The 26,541-nt window shown below is 36.7% G+C and overlaps 1 protein-coding gene across 2 annotated transcripts in view; it reads left to right on the forward strand.

Annotated features, from left to right (window-relative positions):
• The window catches only part of ZNF385D (zinc finger protein 385D), a 672,940-nt gene that overhangs the window by 531,459 nt on the left and 114,940 nt on the right, over positions 1-26,541 (forward strand). For both annotated transcript variants that reach the window (XM_012732206.1, XM_004692286.2), the window contains one exon: positions 24,049-24,159. In XM_012732206.1, coding sequence (XP_012587660.1) covers positions 24,049-24,159 — 111 coding nt within the window. The remainder of the gene's footprint in view (positions 1-24,048; positions 24,160-26,541) is intronic.

Here is a 26,541-nt window from a genome sequence, read left to right on the forward strand (position 1 = left end):
ATCCTTTTTCTGTCACTTATTTTTAATTATGATTTCTAGCAAATGTAGTTGAATACAGCTGTAGGATTTATTTTTTTGTAATCCATTTAATAAATACCAGTGCAGTATAAATTGCAGCACTTCTTGAGACCCATGATAATATTACTTGAAAATAATCTCTTTGAGTATTCCCTTCAGAAAAGAAAATGAAGCCACTAGTCAATTAGGTTATATATTATAGCTAGTTGATGAAACCTTGAACTGAAATGTAGCTTCATTTTCAAAGCAAACCCTGTTTAATTGAATTGCCTGGTTTTTAGGTCAGTCACAGCTCTGTTTTCGAACCTGCAAGTACATCAAGGAGAGTGTTCCTAGGAAAACTTTCATAAAGCAAAGAAGCAATTAGCATTACTTACATGGATTTTTTTTAATATTTCTAGACCCAAAACATAATTTAACAAATATTATCAAATAACATACAAAGTGTAGAGTAACACTAATGTAATATAGTGCAGTGTTAAGGAATGATTGGAAAATAAATAGGGAGCTTGACTGTCCCCCCTCACTACTGGGTTTTGCTGTTCCAGAATGGCTGCTACAAAACAAAAGTTGAGGTATTTTCACTTTTGGGTAGTGAAAATCCTCGGAATTTTTTTTTTAAGATTGATTGATGCATACATGAACTGGGGTGCAGGCCAGAGGTGTGGGGATTGAGGAGATTTACCAGAGACAGAGAGGGGAACAGAACAGGCAGATCTACTGAAATACACTGCTGAGGGGAGCAACGAGTAAGACAGGAGAGGCCTGTTGTGTCATATGGGTCAGCTCCATGGCACTCATGCTGCAGTGGCTATAGCCAGCTTCATAATGTTACGACTTAACCCCCTGCCCCACCAAGGAGGCCCCCCTTTTTGGATTTCTTTCTGTTAAAACAGTGGCATTCCTTTATAACAATGGAATTCCTTTATAACAATTCTAAGTGGGGAACTTGAGCGTTCTAAGTGGGGACACGGCAAAGTGAAGACCTGAATATGAGTAATAGGAGAGTAAAGCAAAGAACTGAACAAAGGTAAGAATTCTCAGTGCTAAGAGGGCCCATTGTGATTGGCCACTAGAGAATCCTAGTGCCTGGTGCACCAAAGGACCCAGCATACAAGTTGTCCTGTATTCCTGTCCCTGGGAGACATGTTGGGCAGTCTCTAAGTGGGTGGGTGACTGATGAAATTTGCAGTTACCCCTCCTGTATATGAACAGTGAGATGCATATTTCTGAGTGCCTGCTCCTAATCTAATAAGTTCTAATAAGACAAATATCTTTCAAAGCTTGGGCAGGAGAATGCCATTATTTCTTACCACTTATGAAAGGTTAGCACATCTAATTAGTTGTTAGTTTTACCGGTGGTAGCAAATAAGCAGTTTAATTTTGGACTGTATTATTAACTATGTGATCCATTGATGTGTATACCTATCCATGTGCTAACAAAGTGTGTATATAATTATCATTATGGTCCAGTAGCTAATGATGAAGGAAAACAATGTCCTTGGTTGTGAGTTTATTTTGCATCTTTCCTTTTTTTCCCCCCAAGGGTCATACCTAGAAGATCAATATGATGTGACAAACACATGATGAAACAAATTAAAAAGTTACAAATAATTTGAACATATGGCAACATGGAGGTAATCTTCCAATTTAAGATTGTTCTCTACTTCTTAGTCACATCATACTTCACACGAAGCTTAACATTTCCAGAGACTGCATGAGATTACTCAAGGAATGTCCCTATTTCAGCCTGATTTCCTCAGTCCTGGTGTGCTTTGGCTTCCAACACCCTACACCTTTGATTTTTTTTCATAAGCCATTGAACTACTAAAGACATATTGCCAACCCAGGCAGAGCAATAGAAGTTTCTGGAAGTTTAAGATGCCCTTGGGAGGTCCTTAATAATGATTGACAGATGTGGAAATATGCAAGTCTAGTTTCCTTACCTCAGGTTCTAACAGACTGCAGCATAGCCTACGTTCCACAAACCCCTTAAGGATCAGGCTCAGTCCATCTCCATAGGTGGGGCTGGAACACAAGTACTGATTGACTTCTCCAGTCTCTGTCCGCTCCCCACCCCATGAGCTTATTGGTCTCTCTTCAGAGCACATCATTGAATATCCCTTGCACAGTGTCATCTTAATTTCAGAGTCTGCTTCTAGGAAGTCAGACTTAAAATGGGGCTGTTGGAAAACAAAGGTCTGCGGACATGCTCTGTGAGCCACTGTCCTCATTTCACACTTTCATGAAGATGCTGTAGTGGGAAAATTCAGAGGACAAATGCACACTACAGAATAACCGAATGATCTTGACAGTTCTTGTGTGAAGCATTACACAGAAGTCTCTCTGGTTTTAATTGATAAAAGAACAATTTTGGAACATTGCCTGAACAAACCCAACCAATCACCCAAAACCCTATCTGCAATGGGGGCTTCTTATCTACTATGCCCAGCATTCCCCAGGGAGAGCAACTGCCATGAGAAGCTATCTGGCTTCTGTCACCTTGGAGTTGTACTGCATTAACTATTTCATTCCCATTCTCCTGCAGGTTGTGTTCTAACCCCAGAAGCCAGAATTTAGACAGTACGCAGCAGTGGGGTGGGACAAACTCATTCAAACCCTCTTGACTCAGACCAGTGCCCTGATGTGTTTCTTCTTTCTCCTTTTCAAAACCTTTTTGTGAACTTTCTGAGACTAGCATCTTTCAGTCTTTCTCCTGTAATTGCCTGTGATTTCAGAATCCATTTTCTTTCCTGTTGCCCACTTTGATTTTAAACAGTCTATGATATATTCCTAGGAATCTAGAAGCAAAAATAAATTCCCCTCAAGTTCATGAAATGAATTGTATGTATGTATATGCAGATTTGGGAGGTATTTTTGGAGTGGGGTGGAAGTTCTGTGTAGAATGAAAGATTCACCACTGATACTAAAAGCAATAGATGATATAAGATTCTCCTACTAAGGTACATTGCCTCCCCCCCACACACTTTCCTTTCTTTTTAAATTAAACTTATGGAGAAGAGATAAAAGCATATCTATATAGGATGCGTAAGCCATTTGCATTGCAGAAACTGTTTGAGATGGCATGACCCAATCTGGATCTAGTCCAAGGGTAAAGAGAACAAGACCAAGGATTTGTTTTGGAAGTGAGACAATGGCAGGGGATCCAGAAACATCACCACAATGGCAGCCTTTGGAGCTGGGGGAGGGATGAGAAGGATGGGGTAACGTCAGGCATTACTAACCACCTCCAGTCTACCTGTTCTTCTTCTAAAGAGAGATGACCAAGGTCTCCACTGTAAATTAAGACGTAGAATAGGATTGAGTGACCTGAAACAGGACTACTTGGAGTGACCAGAAAGGAAGGGAGAGGAAAAGCATGCTACCAGCAGTATGGGAAAGCAGGCCAAGAATTGTTATTCTCTGGTGTCTGTGGGTGTGTGGGGGATGCTTGGTCATTTAAGGTACAGCAGAGATGGCACCATTGCAGACAGTCATGAGCGCACTGTGCTGGCCATTTTGCAGGCTGGTAGTCCCTTGGGAACATTAAATAAGGACCTGCCTGAGATCCACCTTTTCATTTGATTTAGGTCAATGAATGGCTTCATGTTCTCAAATTCTTTTCCCTTGTGGAAGTTTTGTATTTTGATTGACAGATTCCAACTGCTTTCTACTTAGAAGAAAATGGAATAGGTTTTGTTCTTGAAAGGTATACCTGTTGCTGGACTCAAAATCTTGAAATAGAAATTGCCATTCCTTTCAATGCAAGAGATCTGATTTGAGAATAGGAATTTGAGCATACCAAAGCTTTACTGAAGATAGATATTCTTAAAGTCTGTCCCCCAAGATCAAGACATTACAGATAGTGCAGTATTTTTGTTGTTGTTGTTCTGAAGACAAATTTATGACAGAGGGAAGTCTTTATGAGAAGATAAATCCTAACACAGAAGGTACAGAAAAGGAAAATGTAAGATATATCAACATATTGCCTCCTATGGCAATCCATATCCTCTTATATATTTATTTTAATTTTTAAATAGACTCCTTTACAATGGCATTAAGTCATCACAGACACTTAAGTCATCAGATTGTAACACTAGTGGAATACTTGGAGACCAAGAGATGGACAAAGGAGCAGAGTCCTGTAAATACATTTACCAAGAAACAGCAAGAATATGGAAACCCAATAGGAAGTTTGCATGAGTTCATTTGTCTTGAACTTCTACAGTTTAATCTCACTTCATTTCCCACAATATACCTGTGTGTCCCATTTTGTAATCTTCTCTAGAAATACTCAGGCTTAAAGAGTTAATTTGCACGTCCTACATCTCCACCAAGAAGAGTCAGGACTTGATACTTTCGGAATATTAGACTGGAACAGAAGGTAAAGATAAACAATACTAACATAAACAACTAAGATTTCAGAAGCTTGTCTAGTCTGTGATGTGAATTTATAAGAGAAAATACGATGGAAGGAGAGTGGATCAATGGAAGCCTGAGAGCCACTGACATGAGAGGGCTTTAGGTAGATAACTGGAGAAGAAGAAATTGCAATTAGAAACAGCTAGTTTTCTGAAGTAAGTTTAAGACAGTTTACAGTGAAAAAGAAAGGAATAGAACTTGCAAAAGTTTGTGGACGCAGTTGACAAAGAAAGGTTGCTCCTAGTAAATAAATGTTTAGAATATGACCCCACACATTAATTGTATGAGTGAATGTTTCTCTATATGAGAAGTTAATGTAGTAAACATTTCTGAGGACCTAGTATATTCATGTACATTCTTATTTAACTCAGTGTTGTTTTTTAAGACTAAGCATTGATTATCATAGTATTTAATCATGCTGTCAACTCATTAAAATAAGTTTGGCTAAAAAATTGTTTTTGAAATCTTTCCAAATTTTTTTCACTTTCTTCTCTTTGATAATCATCCAGTAATCTTCCCCTACAAAGATTTTTAAGTAATATAGAAACAACCAGACTCTTGGTTAGGTTAAGCATAAAATCTGTTTGGTTTGCTAAGTAGGTTTGCTTATTCAAAAGGCAAAACATCACTTGTGAAAAAAATAAAGCTATCATGTGGAATTTCAGTTCATGAAAATTTAACTCAAGAAGGATATCAAGAAACATTTTTCATACTTATTTTTTCTCAATTGCCATTTCTAGCATTGAATTTTAAGATACTGTAAGCAGATGTAAAATGTTTAATTTTTTTATTTGTTTTCTAAGTTTTAATGATGTTATTCACCTGAATATTTGTTTCTCTTTCAGATTCATAGCTGTAGGGATAGATCCAAATAAAAAGGTAGATATGATATTCCAGGGCAAGATCCAGCTGCCCATTTCTTTCTCTGCTCTTTCTCTGCTTCTTTCCTACCACCAAACACAGAAAAAGAGAAATAGAAAAAATACTCACCACTTCCATTTAATTTTATTTATCTTAAACTCCCTGTCCTATGAAATATCTTTCAGTGACTCCCCAGAATAAAAAGGCAATAAATAAGAAAATATAATTCAATTTTTTCATGAAAAAATTTTTGAAGGTTTATTGTGACCATAATAATTCATAAACTCTATTTTGACCATAATAGTTCATAAACTCTATGTTGACTCTTACATGAAATATCTGGTACCTGTAAATATATGTGACATACATGTAAATTACAAGGCAGGATATAAGCCACATGTATCTTCTATTCAGCTTCAGAAATTGAACATCATCTTCTAGAATACTTTGTTTCTCTAACTGTTGTCATATACTCTTTCTTTCCTATCAGGGTAGCCACCATTGAAAATGTTTCATTCATCATGCTCTCATTTTTCATCATTGTTTTGGTTCTCAGAGACCCTTAAATAAAGAGTCATTTAATTCTGCTTTTTTCTTAACATATTAGAAACACCATTATATACACACAGACACGCACACAAACACATGTGTATATGTATACATACATACATACATACATACATACATACACATACATACATATATATGTTGTATATGTATTGTATATATGTAGATATAAGTTGATATATATATATATATATATATCCTCATATCCTTGTGTCATTTATTTACCATGTGAGTGAGATTAACCTGAGTTGACGCCATAGTTAGGTCTACTACTAATTGGAATAGAAGACTAATTCTTGTGTGGCTAGACCACATGATACACATCTGTTCTAATGCAGCTGCATAACTGTTTCCATGGTTTGCTGTTATAACAACTGCTCATATTAATGCTCTTGTACATGTGCTATCTGAGTTCCTCTTGATTTTATGCCTAGGAATGGCATCATTGAATTTTACAACAGCAAGACTTTAACTTCTGTAGAAGTTAGCAGGTCATGGTACCAGTGTTTGCCTCACTTGGGTGTATATGAGTTCTTTTGGTTCTGTATCCTCAATCACATTTTAAAAGTTAGTTGAAAACAGAATTGTAAAGGAACTTTCACTAATTCCTCTGATTGCTTTAAGATTGATCAGTTTTTATCTGTTTACTTTTCCTTTCCTGTGAAATGTCCATTTTCTTATTGCTTTCCTTATTGCTTATAACTTATTGTTGAAGTTACTTGTATATTGATATGTAATTTATACATTAAAATATACTTACATTCTTTTATGTGATTCTCTTCCCTTTACAGTACTTTTGATGAACAATTGTTCTTAGTTTCAAAGTTGGTTGAATCTCTTTTTCTTTGAAGTAAAAAAAAAAAAATCCTATGATAAGTCTTTACAGAACTCTTTTAGTCTTCTAAAAAGTAACAATGTGCCTTTCACATGCAAGTATATAATCTACTGGAAATTAGTTTTTGTGTACAGTGTAATGTATTAATCTATTTTTAATAAGAATAATCAAATACCCAAGCTCATTCAGTCAATACCCAGATCATTTCTGACCCCACCCAATTAGAGTGACATGCCTCAGTTCACTCCTCCTTCAGGGCTTTGTGCTTGTCTTGCCTCAGCCTGATGTGGTTTGTGCTCAGAAGGTACATGCTCCCTTCCTCACCATCCTTGGGGTTTTTCTCTAAAACCACATTTCAGGGAAACCATCCTCATTTATATATAAAATTCAATTCTTCCTCAAATTCATTTAATCCCTCTTTGTTCTCCTGACTATAATTTTGAATTGTCATTTTTCTCCTATGTGTGTCTTATATTGCTCTGGAACATAAGCAGAGAGAAGACAAAGGTTTCTGTCATTTTTGTTCATTGCCGCCACCGCATGACCTAGAAAATGCCTGGCACACAGTCAGCGCTCAGAGACACCAAGTGAAGGAGCAGATGAATGAGCATATTCCATTTTGAAAATAGATCTGTTCTTTTGCTTCAGGCTTCATTCATTGCTCTATTCCTTTTCTCTGGGTGAGCCACTGTCTTAATATCTTTATGATTAGACTTGACATCTGATATACCATGGTCTTTCCATAGTCTCCCGATAGTTTGTCTATCCCTGATCATTTCTTCCCTTCTAATTCTAGGGTTATTCTACCAGGTTCCATGAAAATCCTCACAGCTAGTTGATTCACATTGCATTGTTTCTTTAGTTAGATTTAGAAAGTACAAAGAAACTTTTAAATTATTTTGAATTTTTCTATCCACAAATGATGCATCTTTTGTATATTTAGTTCTTCATTAGTGTCTTTCCATAGATCTTAAAAATTATGTAAGTTTTTGTGTTGTTTAATAAATTCTTATTTTTATTACAGTGATTCATATTTTTGATTAAATCAGGATGCCCCTTAAGTAAACATTGACATTACACATTATGAAAATTAATTCATGAAGTATACATTTTTGAATAGAGGTAACATTTTCAAAGAAACTAATAATTATTATTTATCAAAGAATTTCACTCCACTAAGAGATGAGGATCTAAAAAGTAGAAACTAATTAAACTACGGTTTAAGGAGAAAAACACTTGGCTTTTAACTTGCAACTTTTCTCCCACTATGAAGCCATATATATATATATATATATATATAAAATCGCATGCCCTGACACAGGCTTTATATCACCTATCCCCAACAACTAGTGCCTTTCTTGCACTTTAAAATACCCTGCTTTATAACAACACCGTTTTGTGCTGTAATTATCTCCATCTGCCTCTACTGGTTTGTACTTCCCCAGAAACCATGGATTTCATTTCACTTTGTCTGCCCCATGGCTAACCTCACCCAGCCAGCCAGCCATTTCAATCAGGCGCTATAATCTGCTAGGCATTGAAATGGGACAGCCAACGAGATGATGCACTTACTCAATAAAGTCTTCACAATTGCCTATAAACTGGCCTATGATCTTTTTTCTCTTTTACAACGTTTCCCATAACTGCTAGTGTACCACTCCGATTCTCTTGCAACTCTCGCTCAGACCCCTCCCCAGAAACAACACATTCCCTTAGGAAGCTCTTTGTAGTGACTTCTTTTCTAGCTTTACACAAAATTGTATTCCATGCCAATCACACCTGTGTCTTCAGTTGTAACCAAGAATTCTCTTAACTTATAGCTTTCCCCCTGAAGCAACTTTTAAATGCCTGAGCCATATTCTAGTCCCCTACATTTCACATATAAAGTCTGTGTCAGGGCATGCGATTTAATAAGCTCCCAGTGATGCACTCATCAAATTTTCTACCCCGCCAACACCCACATGCCCTGTTTTCTGAATTTTGCCTTTCTTCTTTTTCAAGTAATGGTTAAGGTTGACATTTTTTTTTTCCATTCAGTCAACCAAAGGAGAAGAGTCAGTCTTCTTTGAACCGCATTGAAAATAGGTAATGTTGACGTAAGAACCTGCCCTAAAAATCTGCCAACCTACCTCTGAATTTCCCAATTGCTTCCGGTTGAATTATTACTAGAGTTTCTCAGCTGGACTACTGCGAACAACTCTTCATTTTGTCTGTGACAGATTGACTTTCTCTCTGCAGATTCTTCACTACATTATTTTTCTAAAAATAGAGACATCATTATATGTACTTTTGAGGTGAATGTTTTTGATAGTTCAACATTGTTCAAAGGATAAAAGTTCACATTCGTTAACACAGCACACACGTTATATGCATGCACTAATTTATCTTGTCACTTCCTTTCTTTCACCCATGCCATTCTCCAATCATGCCTATACTTTATTTTTTTTTAAGATTTATTTACTTATGCATACAGTCCTGGGGCACAGGCCAGAGATGCAAGGGTAATCAGAGGATTCACCAGAGACAGAGTGGAGAGGAAAGCAGACAGGCTGACAAAGTACCCTGCTGAGGGGAGCAGCAGGTGAAACAGGAGATATCTGCCATGCCACATGGTTCACCTTCCTGGCCAGGGATCGAACTTGTTCTGCAGATGGTTTCATAGTGTTGTGCTTTAACCCCTGAGCCACCAGGGAAGGCCCTAAAATTCATGTTTTTCTGACTTATATCTTCTAGGTAGTTTTCTGAGGTTCAGAACCATTTGCTTTGCAATTTTATACCTATCTCAACAATTATATCATATGTACTTCCTCAGACAAAACTTACAGAGTCAGTAAATATCTTCTGTGAACCTCAGAGCTTTCTTCCAACTCATCATCTTGTCTTCACTGGCATCCTTCTTGAAAGTATGTATATTTGGTACACATAATTGTTTGTCAACATATAAAACTTAATCAACTTCAACAACCCTCGTCATCTGTCTTTAATTTATTGTTTTCATTTCATTATTATGTTAATTCCTCACAATCAATAGAGTATTTTTTTAATTATACTCAATTTCAAGAATGATCTTAAGCACCAGAAATATAACATAATGGAGTTTGTATTTCTCCTATTTATACGATGGCTCCTTACTCTGTTTTCTAACTGTTTCACATGCTGGGTCTCTATTGTCTTTTTTGCTCCTCCTTGTCCTCTTGCCCAACATCAAAAAATTAATAGGATGCTACTCGCAAATATAAATCCAAATCTATCCAGGACAAGAATTGTATTCTAGGATCACTTGTTTTCCTTTAGTCTCAATCTCATTTGCCTGATTTCTAGTGCTTAGCTCTCCCCACCAACACCTTTTTTGAGCTCTATATTTTTATATTTAATTCCTTTGTGGATTTACCTGATAAAGCAAACCTAGTTACAGGAACTCTTGCCAAGCTATGTTCATGCAGTTTCCCGTTTAATATTTTGAAACTGTTTGAAATTCAGCTTAGCAGTTTGACACTTGATCTGTGATGTGTTTTCCTTAAGAATTTGCTATCCCAGAGGTACTCAGGTCACCAGATTATTTTGTCAGGTAATTAGCAGAAATCTTTAGTACTAGTACATATTCTTCATTGTGATTGTCTTTTTTGTTTGTTGTTCTTTAGCCAAGATTTTTTTTTTTTTTTTACAAAATGCACATTGTTATCTGGGAAACTGGTTTATGTAGTTCACTTAAAATACAAAGTAAATTCAGCAACAAAGATGATTTCACTCATATGTAGATTATTAAGAAACAAAACAAAGGAACAGTCTAATCAAAATAAACCCAAGAAATATCGCTGAAGAATTGAGGCTTCTAGAGGGAGAGGGGGTGGAGCAAAGAGAAGGAGGGACCTGGCACATGCTGGTGGAGGCTTATGGGTACTTAGATGGTGGAAATGTTGTGGGTACATACAGCTGTACTGGTATGAACCTAAATCATATCATTTATGAACCAATTTTGTTGTAAGCCAATATTGTTGTAATATTACCTTAGTAAAAGGAAGATATTATTGAAAACAAGATGAAAATGTTTTTAGCTACATATTATTTTCATAATGAAAGGAGCTACATATTCCAAGAAGCAGAGGAAGCAACTTTGAGTTCCCAGAAGATTTCAGAGGAAATAATTTGAACATAAATCATGTTTTTGATATTAAAATATTGTTTTGATATTAAAATATTACTTAAGAGGAATGATAACTGATTCCTTTCCCAGCATACTATACTTTATTGATATCAAATATCAGTTATTTTGGAGTATTTAACTTATGTAGATGCCAATGTTACTTTTCTTCAGATTTGTTACTTAAGACGCATTTAGAAAAGTCTTTGTTTTATTTCAAATGGGATGGAGATCATAGAAATAAATTTCTTTTTCTCCCAAGATTTCCTTGTAATAAATCTAGAGGAATACAGCAAGGAAATATTGCTGCATAACAGAGGTGTTTTTGGTTTTCCAGAAGATGATAATTTCAACATTTCTGGAAGCCAGATGGTTTATAAAAGTACACATATAAAGAAAATACAGAAAAGTGGGCAGTCAAAACCTTGAAGGCCTAGAATCAGGATCTGTGTGTATAATGGTGAGTGAATAGAGCAGAACACAGGGCCTGGGTGGCAATGAAAACAGGGATTGAAGAAGAGGAAAATACACTTTCAATTAATTAAAATTCTTATAGAATATGAAAGGAAAGAAATGAATAATATTAAAATATGAAAGTCAGACAAAATTTCAAGTCATCACTAGATAAGGAAACTGAAGCTACTTTATTCAAAGCTAAATAATTCCTCTTAGCATGAGTCAATACATGTTAAGTACTGGAACTACAGAAAAGGAAATTTAATCCCATCACATGAGCCGGGCAACAGGCAAAAATAGAAAGTCAAAATAATGAGAATTTTTTTTATTAATTTTTAAAATGTAGAGTATCTTCTAAATTTCAAATTTAAGGGCCATTTTCTAATTTCTAAAAGAACAGATTGTACTTAGAGGAGAAATTATTTCTGCTGGAAAATGTTGAACATTTATAGGTCAAAGTGCAATTGAGAGAACTTGGAAGTTAGCAGTTGAGGGAGAAAAAGATGTAAGACTGAGTAAATTTACACAGGGAACTTAAGATACTGACTCATGTTAATGAAATCAAACAGAAAAGTGGAACATATTACACATATATTTATAAAATAATGGCAGAATATTTAAATTCTTGGAACTTTGAAAGTTTAGGTAAAAGCATAAGAAAAAAAGTGAAATAGTCTGTACATGATAAAATCTCATCTTTTCAGTATGTGGAGTTATGAGTATGAACATGTTATCTAGAGTTATGTAGCCAACTAAAAGAAAGAAAAGTTGCAGTAGTAACAATAATAACAACATTTCAAGCATTTATCTCTGGACTGGAAAAGTGTGGAGTGGAAGAGCTCTGCTTTCCATCCAAAATTCCTTTGTACTATTTGGATCTATTGCCACTTATGCAGTATTTAATAAAAGCTAAACAAAAAAAGAAAAGAAATTATAGTGCAGTATATTCTGAGTCTCTGTGGAAGACTTGTGCATGGGAAGATCTATGTGCATGAGATAGTTCCAACTCACCAAGTAACATCTTAAGTAAGCAGTTTCCAATATGTTTGCTCATGGGAATCCATCTGAGACTTGTAAACCCCTGCAGATTTGCAGCTTATATTTTAACTTACCCAGCTTATGCTGTAGTTTATACTGCAAAACACCAGTTGTTCAACAACCAAAATATAACTGTCCCCCCATGGTTCTTAGGTATTGGGTTACCTTTGCTGTAGATTTGGATGGATTAGATGAACTGGATCTTTAGGCTTTCTTGGAGTCCCAGATACCTTTAGTTACATACTTCCTTGAACTCCACAACTGGGAATATCTTGCTCACTGGTGATCCTTCATTATATCTGGTTCAGACTTCTAAGGACAGTTCAGTGTTACATCATTTCTTTTATCTTGTCATTAGACAGGATCAGTAAATAAAAAACAGGCAGAGCAGAGAAAGAAATAGAGAAACATAGAAGTGTTTTAAGCACACGTTGGGGGTGAAAAATAACCCAAGTATAATAAAAGCAAGTCAATTTTTAGAAATGCTTAATAAAAGTCCTTGTTTATTTCAAATTGTTCTGGTTTAGTTTTCTTCATCTTTTCTCGTAATGTGTTTATATTTCTGCCTGGGTTTGTCAGTTCCCAACAACTGCTGATTCATATCCAACTTTAGGATTGAGTTTAGAAGTTTGTTGAACTACCTGACTGAAAATCAGTGTGATTATATAGGAAGAACACTGGATTTTAATAAAGCTGAGTTTAAATCTTGGAACTACCTGGTAATATGTAGGTTTTCATGCAAATCATTTATCATAGCTATTCCTCAGTTTCCTTTCTGTTAAACCAGAATAACAACACAGATTTTATAGGATTATTTGGCTAGAAAGTATTTACTGGTGTAATGGAAGATATTGGCTTTCTGGAAACATCCACTGAAGACATTTTAATCACAGGAAATTGATTCTATTATTTTGGGTCTTGACCAGTATGACTTAGTCATCCTCCCTGGCACATATTAAACATTGAATGCATTTGCCCAGTGCTGGGATTCTAAGGCTCTGTATCTTTCAAAAGCTCCCCTGGTAATTTCCTGTTTATAGACAGCGTTAAGAATGATTGGCTTAAATGCATGACACATGTCTTAGGAGATGGATTATTATTTTTACTTTCCAAACATGCAGTTTTTTTTTTTTAATATTTATACCTAGGCTCCCATACACAACAGCCTCAGATGTCAAAGTAGTTCTGTAAACCTGAATAACATGACTTCAACTAAGTGTAGTATCTTGAGTTGAACTTTTCTCCTTAAATTGACTCACAATGAACTGGAATGTCTGTTTTTACTTATTAATTATTTCCTTCAACACACATACTTCCTTGAGTATATTCTGTGGTCAGGCATTTGTTTTTTGACTAGTGAATAACATTCATTCCAAAATAAATAAATTTGCTACTCTTTTTTTGCAATGTGGGGAGGGGAGAAACATGCATAATACTTGTATATTGAGTAATATGTGACATGATGTTAGACTGTATAATGGATTATGAAGATTTGAAGGAGGGATATTTGAGGTTTTCCTACTGAGAGATTAGAGGAAGGCTTCTTATGACATATAGCATTTGGGAGGGTAGGAAAGAAGTATACATGTGATCTACAAATAATAAAGATGGAAGGCAGGCAATAATCTTACAAAAGCTAAAGACTGATTACAAAATTTATACTGGATTATTCAAAATAGTTCCAACAGGTCAATATTCCTGGAGCAAATTATCAGCAGCAAGGAATGGAAACTAATCCAAAGATGTGGATCCTGGCTAGTTCATTGAAGTCAGTGTTAACCAAAATAGAATGTCTCTTGTTGCTTGAATTTTATATCATTGGCTAAGTTAAATGGGTAGTAGATGACTTATAAAAGGTAGGACAGAAACATTCATGATGCAAGATAGTCAAGCAATACTCCAGTGCGAGTAGAAGGTTTGAGAAATATGATGTCTAGCCCAAATGCAGTACAAAAGAAATTGAGTCGTACCGAATTCAAGCAGTGATTTTATGTCCTGTTTGGTGGATGGGTACTGGAATATAGATAATATGACTGTATGTTTTATCTACACACACACACATATTCACAAACATAAATATTCATTGGCATTTTTGAACAAAACAAAATCAAGCAAGTGAGTATATGTAGTCTTCATTAGCTTGGAATTTCCATGTTGGTATAGATTGTACAGAATACCTCTAAATGGATAGCTTAACTTTACCAGTGCATTGATTTTGAACTTCTAGCCCAGCATAGAATGAAGTTCCTTATGTTCTTTTTTATTTGGACATCTCCCACCCCCATAAAGTATAGTGTTTCTCCTTTATTAAGTGAAAAGTCTCCAACTAAATTTTACATATATATAAAGTTTTAATTGGGTTCACGGGACATGAAAATGGGTGAAATGTAGGCTCTATCCACTTCACATTCCACAAATAGATTTCTAAAGTTATACCCAGCATTGAACTTCTATGATTGAGAAACAATTCCACAATTTTCACTTAATAATCTTAGAGTGTAGGTATCTGTAGGCATTCCCATGACAGGGAAACACTTCATGGTTAAATGCAATTTGCTTGAGCACATAAATGATTCTAAGAGAAATAATGTCTTCAGATCCCCTCAAGCTTATCCATCCCTTACTTTGAACTTTCTTTGTTTCACTTTATTGGCCCACTCACGGACCATTAGGGAAAGAGCCATGGCAGACAGCTACTGGTAATGAAACGTCTCCTACAATCGCACATGTCCAGAGTACTTGGAGAACATCCAAATGCCTTTTATTCATTTAAGTTCAAATGCTGACTTTCTGAAACAAAATCAGCTTCTACTCCACTAATCAGAGGACTGGTATTACTGTCTGCCTTTGTCTTGAGATGCGCAATAGAGAAATGGTCTCTTGTTGGCATATGAAGTGTAGTTGAGAGAACCTATCAACTATTGCCCTGTTGCTTAGATGACAATAGATTATATGCAGAATCTGTTTTGTGGCTTGAAAGTTTAGATTATACTTTCAGCGTATATGTCCTATTTCCCAAATTGTATCATGAAATCACTTCCCAAATACCTCTGCTACTACTAAACTCTATTCCTATAGCTAACTTTTCCTACTAAATCTAGATTTCTTTCTGCTATTGTTAATAACATCCCAAAACTGATAAAATTTCTAGAAAATGGCCTCAGAATTTTTTTTCACTGTATTTAGCATCTCCACATCTATGTGATGAAGCCTTAATATGTGGGAACCAGTTTATCTATTGAAAGGCACAGAGAACAGTGGGACCTAAACCTACTTTGACTTTACTCTCTATTAGGAGAGACAAGTCAAGAGATATCATCAGAGGGTATTGTAGAGTATTGTGTAGAATAAAGGGGAGGACTAAGTCCATTTGACTATATTCTTTCTCTTCTCTCTTATCACACACTAACTGTATTAAAATTCCTTTCTTTTGAAATTCTCTAACAAACTACAGTATGTTTTGAAATCTCTATGCACTAGATGGCAGAATTCATTTAAGCAGACAGACTTGGTGGTCATGGACTACCATCACCTTGCCCACTAACAAAATCACAGCTCTAGAAGTGTCTAGTAGTGAGCTCAAGTTCAGCTCACTTTTATCCTTATAAGCAAATACGTTTCTACGTAAATGCTAAGAACATAAGTTGCAAACAATTTGTTTTGTTGTAAGCTGGAGCAGGTGATGTAAAGAACTTGTTTTAATGTAACCTGGAACTTGATGTAAAAAAGGTAACAGCTGTGGGACAAACAGCTGCAAGGGCTGAAAAGGCCACACCCAAATTATAACTTATCAGTGGAGACCAGAAACCCCCAAAATACCACCAAAACGACTTTAAAAAACCAGGTGTCGGGCCCTCCCTGGTGGCGCAATGGGTTAGGATGCAGCACTGCAAGCAAGCCGCACCTGCCTCATGATGAGTTCGATCCCTGGCCCTGGAGCTGACCCACATGGCATCTCCTGTCTAGCCCGCTGCTCCCCTCAGCATTGCACTTCATTGATCTGCCTATTCTGCTCCTCACTCTGTCTCTGGTGAATCCTCTCACCACCCCAGTTCCTCTGGTCTGTACCTCAGTTCTGTATGAATGAATAAATCTTAAAAAAAAAAAAAAAGTCTTCAGAACAAGGGTCAGAGCACCTCAGACTGGCCTGTCATCACTCCGGTGTGTCTGTAGGCCAGCTGCTCTCAAGCCACATCCTAGCCCTCTCACTGCAGAACACTGCAGCTTTTGGGGACACCAAGGACCTGCTTACGGGTGGGCTTATAGGACACCCTGCATCGGGGCACCCTCCTTTGGAGGAGTGCTGCTCATAGTTGAGAGCAAAATCCTCCAGGTTGTAAGCTTGGCTCTCCTCAGCTCTGGTGGCCTCCATGGCTAAGAGAATTGTCATGTTGGACTGAGGTACTTTGGGGGCTTAAGGTTGGCCTTCCCCAATATGTCAAGTTTGTGTTCAGTGTAATAAAATCTTTGCTGGGGGTTCCTCAAGCTGCTAAACATGGAGCTTCCCTACGACCCAGCAATCCCACTCCTAGGTATCTACCCAAAAGACACAAAAACACTGATTGAAAAAGATACTTGTACCCCCATGTTTATTGCTGCTTTATTTACAATTGGAAAAACATGGAAGCAGCCCAAATGCCCAAAAGTAGATGACTGGATTAGAAAGATGTGGTACATATATACAATGGAATATTACTCAGCAACCAAAAAAGAGAAACACATGTCTTTTGCGGCAACTTGGATGGAGCTGGAAAAGATCATGCTTAGTGAGATAAGCCAGAAAGAGAAAGAAAAATACCGGATGGTTTCACTCATAGCAGGAGTATAATGGACCAGGCGAGAAAATAACAAAAATAATGAACAACCATATACCAGAGACATTCTGTGGGGGCGGAGTGGGGAATGGGATCAAAAACGGGGGGGAGGGAAGGGAGGGAAATGCACGGGACTATGGTGGTGGCACAGGAGTGATTTGGTGATGGGAAACCCGCGGGGATTACAATCGAGATGGCAAAAAAATGTACAAAATGATGTAAAAATAAACTTTGTAATAAAAAAAAAAAAAAAATCTTTGCTGGGAACCAACACCGCCTCAGTGCCATTTGTAAGCTCCTGACAGTAAAAAAGAAGCAAAAAGATATCTACTGCTATACATTGGAGGGTTTGATGAGGCAGGAGTAGGGCTTTTTAGATGTCTTGAATGCTGGAAATGTTCTATAGCTTCACTGGAATGATGAATATGCACACGTTTTAAAATCAACAATTGATAAATTAAAATGTTTGTATTTTTTTATATGTAAGGTATATATCCAATAAAAGCTCAATGGGAGTGTGAAATAATAATAATAACTAGTGTGCAATAAAGAAAATACAATGGAAACAACAAAACAAATAATAGTTTCCAAATCAAGTACCTGAAGACACTCATTTCCTTGTGGGTAAATGCCCCTCTAAATGGGGTTGGCCCAAAACAAGGGTTTCTAAATTTGGGGTTGGCTCAAAAACATGCCCTAAGTCTAAGGCACCTCCTGGTGATGACACTTTGGGTACAGATAGAAAGGGCCAGGCAAGTCTGGAAGGAAAGAGCAAAATCAAAATCAAGATAAATGCAGCCATTGTTAGCCTCCCTGTGAGTCACTCACCCACGTCTACGTCTGTTTTAAGTGTTCCTTCCATGTCTCTTGAGTCCCTGGTACCAGTCCAGGCCAAGAAGCAAGCACAGCTTCTTCACATATTTCTGCACCATGTGCCTCCTTCAGGTCTCCTTTTTGCTCTCCCTCTTTCTTCCTTCATCCAGTCTCCTCCTCTCTAGCTTCCCCTCCTCAGGGCGCAGCTCCACCCTCCTTGGGGGTGGGGGGTAGGGGGCCTAGAACACCCTCATTCTCTGGAGATCACCCTCTTCTAGTTGCCCTGCTCTAGTCGGGGACATCAGGGAGAGGAGGAGCAGAGGCAGTGGGTCTGGAAGCTTCTGTCACTTATTCTTGGTGCAATATTAGGGCTGGACAATGAGAGTTCCTCAGTCGTTGGCATAAAATACTGCTGTAAACATAAAACACATGCCAAGTGCCCCCAAAGTGTAACCTTTAGAATGATTGTTACATAGAAATACCAGCTGGAAAACAACCTTTATATTTTTGAACTTCTAAACTTGCTGGCATTTAATTTCTTATTCTTTCATTTAAAACTGAAAGTCACAATAATAATAGGGACCAAAAGAGAAGCGGCCTCTGAAAGCAAGAGCCGGGAACTGAGGGGGGAGACCCAGCCCTTCTGATAGGGACAAGCCAGGGAAGGAAGCAGCCGCTGGCCTGACTGGCCTGCGCAAGACTATCCCTTACTCTCATTTACACATCAGCTTAGCAGAATGCCCAGAGGGGTGGCGAGGGGAAAGCCAGGCTTGAGAGGGAAATACAAGGACTCTAAAAACTGAAATGAAGACAAACATATTCATTTGGCTTTAAATAAGGCTATAGGCTGAGGTTGAAATTGAATTTTAGTGTCAAGTCTAGGTAAACAGATCAATAGGCAAAGCGTCACTCTTCACTTTTGTTTGTTTAGGGTGGTAAGATAAAGTCTTTAGAAAACTCCAGCTTTCAAAATATACCAATCTAGAAATTAGATAACTATGTCTTTAAGAACCATCTAGACTGACCATTTCTTTCAGTTTTTAATTCAATGTTGCCCGAGTTAAGTCAGATGCACTGCAGCTTTTATAGTTCTGATGTCGATATATTACAGGTTTAACTTAATAGCGTCACTTGAATAGTGAAGATGTTACATTTTATTCATCTTTTTATAGTAATGGTCTTTTCCCATATCTGTATTTTCTAAACTGTGTGCTTTGAGCAAGGTTAGTAAACGTAATAGCAAATAAAGAAAACAAACATTTTGGTTACATTATTTTTTAAATTATTTGTTTAAAGATATGCTATCATTGTGAGGCATCTCAGAGAATTTAAATTTTTACTGTGCACTAGGGAAGGTCAGACTGTAGCACCTAGATTGTATATAACGTATTTGACCAACCCCCTACTCTTTTTGCTTACCTACATACATTAGCATTTCTTGAGACTGAACTGAAAAATATAAATAAATTAACAAACAAATAAATAAATAAAATAACAACAAAAAAATCCTGATCATAAGACATACACACAACGTGGTGTGATCAGACCTCTTGGTTCATAAGGATAAAATCAACATATGTGATTACTTTTTAACAAATGTTGGATTATGATGGTCAGTAATGATATGTTTAAAGAAAATGATCTAAGAATATGTGCCCCCTTGATTTGAAAAATGTAGACCAATGTGGCAGTGGGGAGAAATAATTGGGATGAGACCAGAGGTCCAGGGCAGAGAGTTTCAGTTAATCCACCAGTGAAGAACAGAAGAGGTAGATTTATTGAAATTCCTAGCAGAGGAGCAGGGGTCAGACTGGAGGAAAATGTCTCCATGGGCAGGAGGGCTTGAGGCTCTCTTTTGTCTTTCTTGGGGGGTTTTTCTTCCTTGGGTGCCAGTTTGGGCCATTTATTTTCTGAGATGTCTGACCTTGGGCATTGACCCAAATGTGTGCTGATCCTCCTATATTCATCCCAGCCTCCCGAACTTGTCTGCTGGCAGAGTGGGGTCTTATTGTTTAAATAAGACCTTATTAAATGATAACCCAATACATTTAGTTACATACCATGTAGAATCATTTAATTAACTCTAACAACACAGCTAGTGAGTGTAAGTAGATTTTTCCCTTTCATAATTCCATAAATGGCCTTGCATATATTTCTAGATGTATATATTAAAGAGGAAAACATGATTTATGTTTATTAATAAAGGCATTAAACTTTTATCATACTGTTGTGCTTGATTCCTGAAATGATAAAAGGTAATTACTTCAGGTAGTGTAACAATAGCTGTGAGATTCATCTTCAAAATATAATTCAGCTACATATTGTTTTTATTTTTTTAATGTGCGGGGAAATAAAATTGTCTCTGAAGAATATACTGCTTTACATTTTGAAATTGATTTTATAGACACAGTGATCAGAACATCATTCAATTCAAACAAAGATTTAAATCTAGGGACTAGACCACATTTGCATGAAGTACTTTCTACTCAGATTTGTATTGAATGTGTATTGAATGTCATTGCTTCCGCAGTGTTACTAAAAGACAAGCTAATAGGCTGTTCAATAATTTTATGTAAAAAATCAGATCATATTTGCAGAGAGAATCTTTAACATATAGTTCTTTGTTATTCCACATTATTAAGAGGGCTGAAACAGTCCCATTTATGCACTGAACAGATGCAACAGGTATAAGAGACAACTATCGCTAAGTCTGTTTTTAATTTTTCTTTGTTGGCTGAAAGGGAAATGCCCCCAATGTTCTCTGAGACTGTTGTTATATAAGCATTGTGCTGGCATTTTAAAGTAGTTTCAAATGATCCTGGCAAGGAGGTAAAAAAATATGTTGAAGGGCTGTTATCTTAGTTCTCAGGAAGTAGGGATGAGATGGGGGGTGAAGAAGATGTGGAAGTTTAGCTGGAGGAGAGGAATGGCTGAGAGAAGAATCGGTACCAGCCCTATCATGCTACTATCCAGTTACTATCCAGTACTAGGTCCAAGGCAAGGAAAGGAGACTGTAATTGTTTGTTATTAATATTTGTATTAAGAGGATGAATAAAACTTAGGAATGAGCTTTGACTGTATATTAATACTTGAGAAGATTATAGAATGTACTGAAATAATTCAACTCACAAATGGATAAGAACATAATGGTCTATCCATAGACTAAGAATCAGTTTAATAGTAAAAAGAATCAGCTACTACTACATGTAATGGGATGGGTTCACCTCAATAGCACTATACTGAATGAAAAAGGCCAGGCACAAAAGTTTTTACATTGTGATTACTTTTATAAGAACTTTGAGAAATGGCCAAAATAAAGTAGTGTAGATAGACCAGTGGTTTCAGGGACTGGGAGAAGAAGGCAGGGATTGAATTAACTATTTAGAGGTAAGAGAAAATATTTCCAAGTAGTTACTTGGAAATTATGTGATATTATGTGGTAATTTTTGTGACTATTTTTCATATCTCATCAAGTTGTATGCTTAATGTCAGTGATTCTATTTATATAATTATACCTAAATAAAACTAGTTAAAAATAAAGTATGGCAGAATTCATTAATACTTGGAAGTGAACAGAAAATCATGAAACAGATGAGTTTCATCCAAAATCTGGATTAATATCAAATAATATAATTTAATAGAATTAATAATGATGATATCTGAGCTCTTCTTAATCAATATAGCTGTTCAATGAATATTACATAAAACACTTAGCCTAATTCTTAGCACAAAGATGACATTTAATAAATAGTGAGTACTTTTATTTGTGTTATCATTATTGTTATTGAATTTTACATTATGAACGTAAAGGAATTCACAGGAATTGTAAATATAGACAGAAATGTTCTCCTACACAGTGAATGGAGTGTATTTGTTAACCAGTTTTCACGATTTAAAGTACAAATAGGGAATTGGAATTTTTCAATGACTTGTTTAGGGTAATTAAGGCATTATGATATAGCACAGAAGCTGAATATCAGAGCATCATTTCACAGACACATTGGTAGCTTTTCTGTGTGTTGAATCATTTTTGAATTCTCATAAATTCTTTCTGATGAGAGTTAAGAGTTCTGAAGTTTGGAGACATTCAATAGAAGTCATAGCTATCAATGTAACATTGAAATCACTTTGAAATGTCTCTGGTCACATGAGAAATGGTGATTGGATCAACAAAGATTATAGGCACGTGGAACTAGTGCTAACTTTATCTTCACCCATGCTACAATAGAAAAAAAAAAAAAAAGTAGGGCCCTGCCTGGTGGCACAACAGGTTAAAGCACAGCACTGTGAAGCTATTGCAGCCACTGCAGCAGGAGTTGAATCCCCAGCTAGGGGTGTGACCCACATGGCATGGCAGAACTCTCCTGACCTGCCTGTTGTTTCCCTCAGCGGTGTGTTTCAGTTTGGCTGTCTGTTCTGCTCCTCACTCTGTCTCTGGTGGATACTCTTAGACCCTGGCCTTGCAACTCTGGTCTGTATCCCGGTTCTGTATGTATAAATAAATACATCTTTTTTAAAAAAATAGTCCTCCACTCTAGTCCTCCCTTTGCTGTCCACCCCCCCCACCCCCGCTTCCTCTGCTAGCCTCAGTTCTACATGTTTGCCATCACAACTTTAAATAGTAGATACTCATTTGTATAGGTTGCACACATATTAAGAAGCAAGTTAAAATTTGTATCCAATTCTGAATTATAAGAATCATTGATGTGGAGTGTAGGGCAGATCTTGAGGAGGAAACATTGTTTTATCAGAGTTAGATTTCTGACATTGTGTTCTGATGTGACTTCTCCTTTCCTGTCCTGGAAATGCAATGGAGTGAAATAATGGACATCTGGCCCCAACTCTCTGAACCTCAAATTTTAAGCCCATAGGACAGAAGTACTGATTAGGTGGTCACTATACTTTTGAAAGAATTAGTAGCTCTATATATTTGAAATCTTCAACATCAGGGTCATCTTCTTTGAACTTTTATTGATTTACCACTAGATTACATAGCAGTATATTGTTGGAAGAACAGCTTCAAAATGTCCTCACTTACCTGCCACCAAAGGTCTAGTGCCACAACCCAGCTACCTTCCCTCCCGGGTGTCCTTGTTCCTCCCCCCACCCTCTACTAATCAGTATATTCTTCAGAAAGGCCAAGAAACACTCTTCTTGTTTTGCTGATTCTTTGGTTAACTCTATTCCACAAATGAATGAGACCGTCTGATGACTGTCTTTTATTTTCTGATTTATGTCACTCAACATCATCACCTCAAGAACCATCTATTTATCTCCAAAAGACACAATTTCATCTTTTTTAATAGCTGAATAGTGATTTGTGTACTATTTTTTATAAAGTTATTGATTGATTGATGCATACAGAGTTGGGGTACAGCCAGAGGTGCAGAGGTGGTGACAGACTTCATCAGAGACAGAGTGCGGAGCAGAACAGGCAGATCAATGAAGTACACTGCTGAGGGGAGCAGCGGGTGGGTCAGGAGAGGTCTGCTGCACCATGTGGGTCACCTGCAGAGCCAGGGGTCAAACTCACACTGACTTGGCTGTGGCTAGCTTGCAGTGCTACGTCCCAACCCATTGTGCCACCAGGGAGAGCTTTGTATTCTGTGTATTTAAGTTCAAATGACGTCAAATATAGCATGAGGTTAATGTCAGATAGTGGTGAAGTTTATTTTCATAGCTCCTTCACTGACGAAGCCTATTTTGAAGTCCATTTTGAGGCAGTTGTATAGAGACACTACTGGTGAGATGGCTGGCATTAGCAATAACTTGAGTTTTGATAAACCTTTAATTATATTTTAGGATTATCAATCCAAGACAATTGTTGAGCCTAAATGAGAAAAGCGGTTAGTATGCAGACTCTAATGGGTACATTTATCATTTCCTTATCATACTGAGCTTCGGGCGTATTGTAGTCTATTTTCCAAGAAAGTAGAAATGCAGTTTCTTAGAATAAAAATGTTCTTTATAACGTGAGCAGTAGATTGAAGCTGTACAGATTGGTTCTTTAATGAAATAGGCAACATTCCAATGGAACTGACAAGCTTTATTTCTATTTGTTGTATTTTTTTTTCTCATTACAGATGGACCCGATTCAGAAAGCTGTAATAAATCATACATTCGGGGTGCCTCTTCCTCATCGAAGAAAGCAAATCATATCATGCAACATTTGCCAGTTGAGATTTAATTCCGATGTAAGTTTATCATTTAATATTCACTAAAAAAATGTATTATGCTGTTCTAATCTTGCAGAAGAGGTTTCTTAAACATTTTTCTCCCACAGCTCAGTATGTCAGAATTCAAAGATAGCATTTTAACTCCTTATAATCTTTCATTTGGGATGGGAGCTTATTATACTATATTCAGGCATTTACTATAAGAAAGCCACACACCTACCATCATATACCTGCTGTTTAATGGTGATTTTGGTCTCTTGGGAATGCTAAATTTAGATAATGAAGTTTGGGGAACAGTCAAATTCAGAACCAATGAGGCTTAACACCTCTGCAGTAAGATATTTCCTAAATCATATTTCAAGGCCAGAATTTGGGCTTTGTAAATTCTCTTTGCCTGCAGTGGTGAGCCTTAATTCCAGATCAGTCCTGTGTCCTTAATGATATTTGTGTTAAAGCACCCCACTTACTGTCCTAGAAGTATTAGCATTTTAACAGGGAGTTCTAAAGACCTCAAAGCCTTTTATTCCCTAATGAATAAAACTTAAGTGGAGAACACGATAGAAGGGAGACATCTGTGGACCTGAGCGGTGCTTTGCAAGCTATTCACAGAGTAATTCACATCTTTCATACATTTTCTAAGGATCAGGGTGAACTGCAGATTCGTCACATCACAACTGATTTTGGCTTGTGGCCCATCGGAATAATATTGCCTAGCCACAAACACACCTGTTTCGGTGTGGAGTTGGTCCTGAGAGACAGAACAGAGAGTGAATGCTGGTTTGGGAGAACCAGAAATTAGATACATTGCTGATAACTCCAGGCAAGTAGAAGACTGATTTGATCAAAATAGTCCCTTAGGATACCATTCTCTGGCCCTAAGTCATGTGCCCTTTGGAGATAACCAAACTGATCTGAATTCTGGAGACTGTTAAAACATCCATTATTTAATCTCCCCAGACAAGTAGGTCTCTTAAGTTCCCTGGTAATTTTGATAGCATATGAGAAAATCAGGAACAGAAAATGGATGGAAAATAAATAAAGTGGCTTTTTCCTTCTGTGACAACTTTCCATTCTGTAAAAGTACTGTTTTCATCTTAGAACTCATACCTAGTTTTACAGTCATCAGGTAATTATATCACATTCCTTCATGAGATTTATAAAGGAGAACCGTAGACTCAACATAGCAACCATTAGCTGCTATTAAAAAAAAAAGTCACTAGCAGCATTTTTCTACTTAAAGAGATTTTGTTTTATCATACTGAGTACCTTACCTTTACTTGAATTTCAAGAAAAAAATCAGTTTAATTTGTTAACAAAAATGGTTTCAAGTGATGAATGTTATATAATAATCTCTCACAGCTTTTGTAAAAATAGGAGGCATCTTTCCCACTATGTAAATAAGAGCTTTCAATTCAGTAGTTGCTAGTTGGCTCATTTCAAAACTCTCAGGAACAATTAGGCATCATCATAATTGTTCTTTTGAGTGGTTCTTGGTTACTTTTTGTCTCAAATCTTCCTTCTTGTACTTTGGAACCCACCAGGTAATGATGCAAAAGTCTCCCAGGAGCCATCTTGCCAGTTCATACATTAGAGGGGAACTGCTTCAAAGATCCCCCACCCCTTTGCCAACAGTTTCAGTGTCAATATTTCTATGTGATTAAGAAAACACCCTATAAACTGTGAGTCAAAACAAGACTTCAAACTAGAACCCAATCTCCCTAGAAATGCAAAAGAAAAAAAAGCCACGACCTGCCTGGCTAGGTTTTCGGTTGATTATTTTAAAATTTGATTCTTTTTTAAAGATTCTCTGGCCACCTCAAGGCAATTGCTTCTTCTATGTGTGCACTTCTAGTAATGTAGCTGGATATCAAAGACTAATGAAGATTTTAACCTGTTGTCATTATGCTTTAGGGACTATTTAATGTTTACATATATAATGATTAACATTGACAGAAAGAACATAATATAACATTTTGCAAAGAACATTTACATACGTCTTTCCTGAAAGGTGATCTTACTTATTTTCTTGGTGAGAGGGTAGCAATTTGTTTTGCTAATAAGCAATTTATTTTGCCGAGTTTCAAAGTGATAGAAGAATCCATACATCAATACATATCATTAACGGCTGTTGCTTCTTGTCACATCTTTACCTACAGGTTAGTCTGACATGTGATGAAAGAAAAATGCCAGTTATTTGGGAGATTTAGACTAATCAGTCTGGGTCATAATTAAACAATGGTAGGCTTGACCATGCACTAGATGATTACTGTATTAATCAATTGCTGCTGTAAAATAGGGCAAAAAGTGGCTTAAAACAACAGAAACATAGTTCTGGAGGTGAGAAGTGTAAACTGGATGTCAATAGAATGAAATCAAGGTGTGGGTTATGTTCCTTCTGGA

The sequence above is a fragment of the Condylura cristata genome, unplaced genomic scaffold (assembly GCF_000260355.1).
Source record: "Condylura cristata isolate star-nosed mole 26May11 unplaced genomic scaffold, ConCri1.0 scaffold00033, whole genome shotgun sequence".
Lineage (NCBI taxonomy): Eukaryota > Metazoa > Chordata > Mammalia > Eulipotyphla > Talpidae > Condylura > Condylura cristata.